The sequence below is a fragment of the Nicotiana sylvestris genome, chromosome 4, assembly GCF_000393655.2.
Source record: "Nicotiana sylvestris chromosome 4, ASM39365v2, whole genome shotgun sequence".
Taxonomy (NCBI): Eukaryota; Viridiplantae; Streptophyta; class Magnoliopsida; order Solanales; family Solanaceae; genus Nicotiana; species Nicotiana sylvestris.
The window spans coordinates 109,366,502-109,374,133 of record NC_091060.1 but is presented as its reverse complement, the minus strand read 5'-3'; the positions used below and the strand labels follow the sequence as shown (position 1 = coordinate 109,374,133).

At 45.7% G+C, this 7,632-nt stretch overlaps 1 protein-coding gene across 1 annotated transcript; it reads right to left on the bottom strand.

Moving 5' to 3' along the window:
- Nucleotides 1-469: 469 nt before the first annotated feature.
- On the bottom strand, nucleotides 470-1,580 carry LOC138889983 (uncharacterized). Its single transcript, XM_070173332.1, has 3 exons — nucleotides 1,500-1,580; nucleotides 1,145-1,273; nucleotides 470-1,027 (listed from the first exon to the last, which is right to left on the bottom strand). Exons 1-3 carry the CDS (start codon nucleotides 1,578-1,580, stop codon nucleotides 470-472), a joined length of 768 nt encoding a protein of 255 aa, XP_070029433.1.
- Nucleotides 1,581-7,632: the final 6,052 nt, after the last annotated feature.

Sequence of the window (7,632 nt, the reverse complement as noted above, 5' to 3'; positions counted from 1 at the left end):
GGGCGAACACAAATACTTCAAAAAGTCTTTAGCGAGAGAAAATAAAGCCTACATAAGAGGTTGTACCGACCCAAATGCGTAAGTGCCACTATCACCAACATAAATTAAAGGTCGTACCGACCCAATACGTAAGAGCCACTGTCGCCAGCCTATATTAGAGGTCGTACCGACCCAACTCGTAAAGCCTAAGGGCCAGCTTAAATACTTAAGGGTCAATGAGCTCGAGTCAAAACTCGACTCGAAGATCGAACCCAAAACAGTTAACTAAAAATGCCCGAGGGAAAATGTTTAAGAGCCAAGACACCAGCCTATATTAGAGGTCATACCGACCCAACACATAAGAGCTTACGAGCCATCCCAACAAGCCTCAGGGCCGAATTACAAACCGAAAGGTTTCTTCATATATGCGCATGTATGAAACTATGCGAGGCTACAATTACAAAGTTCTCTAAAAACACTGTACAAAGAATCAAATAGAAAAAGCCCAGTCTATTTTCCCCTCGGTGACCGTGGCCCCATCGGCCTCTTCTCCACTATCTTCGGCATCAAACAAGAGGAATTTGGCATCATATTCATTCGTCCTGGCCTGCGCTATCTCTTCTGAGAGATCGAAGCCCATAGGGTGAATCTTTTTGAGGGTTTCCCTCCGAGATTTGCACCAGGCATAATCATTACTTCTGCTCTCTCTATCGGAAGCATCTCTCAACTTTGCTCGAACCTCAACATCATCTTTTAAATAGACGACCACTTTCCTTTCAGCCTTAGCCTGAATTTCTTCAGCTTTAGTCTGGGCTTCCACTACGTCGGCCTTCATCTCCAAAAGGTCACACTCGAGCCTTGCAATCCTGCTCGTCTGAATCGAGCTATTTTCACGAGCGTTTCGGAGCTGTACCTCGAGTGAAGAAACCTTGGCCAGAGCATTCTTCTTAGCCGCAACATGGACATCTATCTGAGCCCTTAGATCGTTACACTCATGCTTTGCCTGCCCAACCTCGCCCCAAAGGTGCTCTAGATCCTCTGTCTTGCTCTACAACTGAGGTATCAAAATATTAATCTCTGAGGATAGAAAAAGGACCATACACTCCCACATTACAAAGGTGAACTATTTCTTAAGGCGGCTCTCGTAGTTCAGGCTTCGATTCACCTCGTACCGAAGGTGCCTCAATTCTTTTCCCCTTTCATCACAAAGAAGCCTCAGGGATTTCTCCCTATCCAAGGCTTTCCTTAACCGAGCTTCACAGCGGAGCAGCTCGAACTTGAGCTTGTCAAAGGCCTATGAAAAAGAAGCTCGATAAGAAAACAAAAACGTAAAATCAAAAGATCAACGAAGTCAACCAAAGCTCACCATAGAACAAAGCCCTGAACCTCCTCGAAGGTCGAGCGTGTGCCTGCCGGCCTTATCTCACCGGTCCCAGCTGAACCAACCTTGATGGGGGCACGATCGCTCAAGACCCCACTTGATCTAGGTGACCCCTGGTCTCAAACACCCCTCGAAGTACCTTCGACGGGAAATGAAGACGGCGGCAAGAGAGGAACCGCTTTTCCAAGGCTAGAAGCCTCAGATGCCGCAGGATCAACATTTACATCTTCTTTGAGACTTCGAGTAGTGCTTGCCTTGCTATGGGCACTCTCATCCTTCGGGGACCCCTTCCGTTTGTTGTCAGTCCTCGACCCCAAAGCCGACGATTCTTCCTCCTCCCCGAGGGGGCACTACCAATACCTGCGACAACAGAGTTACTAAACATAAAAGAAAGTACCTTTCAAAGGAATCAATCCACACACCACGTACTGTGATGTTTTTCTTCCCATATACCCAGCTTGGAAAAATCTCGCCACTTACACTCATCGTAAGTCGAACAAGCTACCAGTTTCTGAGACCAATCCTCCAAGTCGAGAACCTCGTATGACATCCATGGGATTGCTGCAAAAAGGAAAGGAAAGCATCTTTACAAAGTACGCCTTCACCATGGGCAAATAAAATAAGAACAAAAGTGTACCACTTACGTGTGAAATTCCATTTCTCAGGAAATGGAAGGAACTATATGGGGATGATATCGACAGTCTGCACTCGGACGAAATGACTTATCCACTCTCGGTCCCCAAATTCTTCATTACTAACAATAAATGGCCGAGTGGATCGATGTCGCAGAGTAATCAGGCCTCGATAATGCAAGGGCCGGTGCAATCTAAGAAGATGACTGAGGGTGAACTCGAGCCCGGCTTTATCCGCAAAATACCTTACCATCAGCACTATCCTCCAAAACGACGGGTGAACCTATGCCAGGGTAACCTGACATCTCTTACAAAATTCGAGCAAGACTCTATCGAGGGGGCCCAATGTAAAGGGGTACATATACACGTTCAAAAACCCTTCGACATGAGCCATGATGCTCTCTTTCGGGGAAAGCACTTGCAGTACCACTTTTTCTCTCCATTCGTAGTCTTTTCTAACTACCTCGAGGTGCTCCTCCCCTACTTAGGAATTAAACCTCAATGCATGCTCCCGACAACCCTAAACATTAGGAGGTCTCTCTAACGCAAAGTCTCTCCTCATGACAAAGCACCTCGAGGGTAGCTCACCAGATACTGGCGGTATACCACTGACAGAGCGCGAAGCAGAGGCAGAACTCTCCTCTCCTTTGTGAACGGGTTTTGATGTAGCAGCCATGCAAGGTAAAGGCTTGGACAAAAGCTTTTTGGGATGGTTATAGAACTATCACAAAAAAGAGCTCTATAAGAGGGATAGTTACTCAAAGTAACGGAGTCCTCAGACAAAAGGTAAGCGAATGCATATATATAGAGCAAGCAGCGACTATTCGCCTATCCTGAAGGCCAATTAATTCTGACCTTGTTAGTGCCATTTTTTGGGAAAGTGTACCGGTGGGACCACCCTAGTTGCTTCACAACTGTGGCATATAAACGATACTGGCACACAGCGCTCGGGGGCCATTGAGACTCCGAAAATTTCTGTTATCACAAGCATTGATTCTAAAAGGCTATCGACCTAATCTCGAGATGGTGCCTGATCTCGAGGGTCCTAGCTAATCCAAATATGGGATCTGAAGAGCCAACGTCAAAATTCAACAAGCTAACTTTACCAAAGAATTGAGAATAAATTCGAAGACTTGAAGTAGAAAAATTTCCTTATATAGCCAAAAATATATTTACAAGGGGTGTCTTTGCAAGACCTCTTCCCCCCGAGAAGTTCATACACAAAAAAGAATGGAAGATGACGTGGGCCTATTCTTTGCCTTCACTGCTCTCCGGGTCATCTCTGGAACCCTCATCTGAAGTAGCCGAGAATGCCAATTTTTCCTCCAAGTCTCAGGCTTGCTCAATCTCAACTGAGAGATCGACGCTAAACTTAGTGCTTGCTTCCTCGAAAGCTTGCCTCCTTTCCTTTGCACGAGCATGAGCGATGGCCCTATCTAGCTTCTTTTTGGCTTTCCCAAATATTTATCGAGCTCGTTCATTCGTAGTAGCGACATCTTTTCTATATGAAGATGCATTCTCTTCGGCCTCAGACTTGGCCGCAGATAGTGTAGCAGCCTCCTTTTGGGCGCTTTGAAGAAGATCCCAGGTTGATGCTAGCTCTAACCAAGAAATTTCCCTCTCCGAGGCCACGACCTCATTTTGCCCTCTCAGCTCGAGGATCTCCGCATCCTTGGCTGCGGCCTCTTCTTGAAGTTGCCCCACGATGGCATCCTTTTTCCCTATCTGCAAAAGACAAAACATAGTTTGTAAGCATCAAGCTATAAAAAGAAAAAAAACGAACTCATGGATGCCGTGTTACCTGCTCAACAAGGCCATCCCTTTCCTGGAACACTCCCTCCAAACTGGCCTGAAGCCTGCTCAACTCTTCCCCCTTTCGAGCAGAGGAGGTCCTCGACTCTTTTAACTCCGAGGTAAGCTTTTTGACCTCCTTACTACAACATGAAAGCCCGCCTTGGATCCTAGAGAAGGCATGGTCATACATCTTCTTAGCCTGCAACAACATAGAGAAATTAGAAAGTCGAGCACAAAAAAGCACAAGTGATATGTTGAGAGTACCACCTGTTGTTGAAGCCTCTCTGCCTCCTCGAGAGCAGCAGGAACATCGATATCAATATTATCGTCGATAACAGCGAGGAGGTCTTCGAGCATATCTCCCCCTCCATGAAAGGCCCCCGCACCAGCGGTATCCTGATCTTGAGCATCCATGATCTCCCTTAGTGAGAATGCAGGACCCAAATTAAGGCCACTCAGGGTGTTAATTTCTTTAAGGGCCTCATCTTGCCCGCGGAAGCTTCAGGTTCAGGCCTTTCAGAGTCACCAGCAGCGGGTTCGTTAGCACGGACTGTGCCATGTCCAACTTGATACTTAGGGACTATCCCCGAGCCCCTCTCGGGGATCTCATCAGAATGGGTCTGGTCTAAATTGGCCACCCCTGTTTGGGAAGCCTCCCGTCCGGTTTGTGGAGCATCATCGCCGCGTCTCGCCCTTCGTACCAAAAGGTATTCCCCATCATCATCACCTTTATCCTCGGTACAAGGACTTGCCATAGCAACCGAAGTCGAGACCATGGCGTCCTTCTTCCTCTTTTTACCCTTGCCAGGTTTTGAGGTGTCCCCTTCACCAGCAGGGGCCGGCCTCATCGACACTCCATCCTCGAGGACTACACAAGCATAATGCATCAAACAAAAGGATACCCACAAGGGAGCATAGTAAAAATAAGGGTAAAAAGCATACCGTGGCTCTTAGCCTGCCACCACGTTCTAGCCAAATCGCGCCAAGAGCGCTCAACATAAGGAAATTTGGAATCCAACTGCCTAATCCATCCCGATAGGTCTTGAACCGCATCAGGGTACCAAATAGTGGCTGCACAATCAAAATAAGATCATCTTTCAAAAGGGGATGAAAGGGTAACGAGGTAGGGGCACTTACGCTACGTATTCCATTCCACCGGAAATGGCATCATATATGCTGGGATTATGTTCGAGGTCCTCACTTGAATGAACCAGCTAATCCACCCCCGATCCTTATCCTCGTCAATGCTCGGAAAGAACGTCGTCGTAGATCGAGGATGAAGCTTGATCAAACCGCAAAAGAGATGGGGGCTATATTGTCTGATCAAATGATTAAGAGTGAAGGACATACCCTCGACTTGTTTAGAAAAATATCGGAGCATATGGACTATCCTCCAGAATGAAGGATAAATTTCTCCAAGCGTCACCTCGGTACTCTCGACAGAAGTTGAGGATCACCGAATCTATGGACGGAGAAGAAGGGTCCGAAGAATCTACGTGACCTAAAGTAAAGGGGTATGAATATACACTGAGAAAGCTAGCCTTATGGTCTACTATGCTTTTGGTAGGTCTGGGAATCTCAACTGACACTGCTACCCCCCATTGGCAGTCTGTCTTCACTCTATCTATGTTGGTCACCACACTGATGAACCAAGATACATGCTTGCATCAACCTGGTGTATTAGGAGGATTCTCGACGGAAAAATTGAATACAAAATCGAATTTAGTAGGGGTACATTGTTCGACAGTTGGGGGTACTTTTGGTTTACCTCTGGATGGTTGAGACGAAGAAGCAGTGCCCTCTTTCTAAGGCACTGTTTTAGAGGTCATGGCCATGGCTATAAAACAGTTTCTGAGAAAGGAAACAAGGAAACAAGCGCAAAAAAGAGAGGAATGTAAGAGATGGTGAACTTAGCTCTATGGGATTGAATATGTTGTAGAAGTGTGATTAACAAAGCAATTAAGGTATTTATAGAGGGTGTATGGGTAGCATTTGGGAACCGAAAGGGCCGAATCGGTAGCGGTTTGTGGTCTTCTCGATAGTCGTATTGACAACGACTTCTACGCGGTTTTTAATTCATGGCATTTAATGCTCTGATGGGATGACATCATGGTGGTAAGTATCGAGTAGGCGATAATTCGAGACCGTGTCTTATCATTTTAATCTAAGAAATCTGGGGACTATCTGTATACGACAAAGATCAGAGGGTCCGATTTTGTGACCGATGAGGCACCTCGTAAATACTTCCCCCAGAAGGCTCGTAGATTCAACTCAGGGCTCGACCCTAAGGGTTCTCAATGATCAACCTTGATGCAATAAAAATCAGCGGCTCTGTTGAATGAATGGGAGATTCCCAAGGCACATGTCTAAAGCTGACCAAATCTATTAGGCTAGTTCAGGCCCGTACCGTGGCATTAAATGGTTGTACCATCCATATATTTTTGTAATAAATGCACTTGTACTATGTTGGGATTCCCCCTGATATATAAAAGGGGATCTTTGTCATTTTTGTGGGAGAGACACACTACTCATAACATTCAATACAAGAACATTCTCTACTCTCTAACTTAAACATATTCTCTTGGTTTCACTACTTATATTCATTGTGTTCTATTTATTTTTATTCATTCATTGCTAATTATTGACCATAAAGAGCCTTCATCAAATCTCCTAATACTGTTAGCCCTTCATCGGCCATTCATAACTCAGCATCGAGCTCGAGGCCCCGTATAATCAGGCTTGAGGCTCCGATTCTCAGCCGCTCGATTTTTTTAAACATATTATTTTCAAGTTCTTATCTTATTTTCTAATCTCACACTTAGCATCTGTTTCCTAACAACTAGCATAAAAATAGATGACGTATTTTTAGAACCACAAAATCAAATCTAATTGTAATTACCAATTTCAAGGTAAACATAGGTTCTTGACCCTTCGGCAGGGTAACATGAGTGTTCGGGAGTATAGTCTTCAGTTCGATTCATTGGTTAGGTATGCTCCCACTATTGTATTTAGGATGGAGGATCGGGTTCATCGGTTCGTGATGGGATTAGAGCCACACTTGCTTAACAATTGTATGTCAGCTCACTTCAGTCGAACATGGATATTTCTCATATTCAGGCGTATGCTCAGGGTGTAGAGGAGCGTAAGCAGAAACAGAGGGCCGATCGTGAGTATGATAAGTCCCAAAATAAGAGAGCGAGGTCCTTGGGTCCTTCTGATGAGTTTCAAGGTGGTCACAAGCAACAGTACCCGAGGTATCCAGCCCAGTCATCGGCTAGTGCGCCCCCTCAGTTTGGCGGTAAAAGATTTGACCATTCCACATATTCAGGGTTGGGTCAGAATTGTAGGGCCTCAGGTTCTCAGTATAGGGGTGAGTCAAGTCAGATGAGGCCGCCCTTACCATGATGTGCTTAGTGTGGTAAGCAGCATGCCGGGTAGTGCCGTATGGGATTGGGTGTTTGTTATACTTGTGGTTATCTAGGCCACATTATAAGGGATTATCCGACGAGAGGTGATGCAAGCATAGCTCAGCCAGTGGGATCTGTAGTTGGTTCGTAATCATCAGTACGCCCCCCTGGGAAAGGTCCTCAAGCACCAATGAGTCGTGGTATAGGTAGAGGCGGAGCATCTAGCTCAAGCAGTCCTCAGAACTGCATTTATGCGTTGGCAGGATGACAAGATCAGGAGTCATCGTCTGATGTTGTTACAGGTATATTATTAGTCTCCTCGTATGATGTATATGCACTGATTTACCCAGGTTCCACCTTGTCATATGTTACTCCATTGATTGCTAGTATGTTTGGAATAAAACTTGAATTGGTTAAACCTTCTGAGGTGTTTACACCT

Bases quoted from the DNA above. Each gene is read 5' to 3' on its own strand.
- LOC138889983 (XM_070173332.1), bottom strand. From the start codon at position 1,580: ATGTTGATCCTGCGGCATCTGAGGCTTCTAGCCTTGGAAAAGCGGTTC. The intron at 1,274-1,499 runs GTACTTCGAGGG...TCTTTTTCATAG, and splicing joins GTCTTCATTTCCCGTCGAAG to GCCTTTGACAAGCTCAAGTT. The intron at 1,028-1,144 runs GTGAATCGAAGC...CCTCAGTTGTAG, and splicing joins TGAGGCACCTTCGGTACGAG to AGCAAGACAGAGGATCTAGA.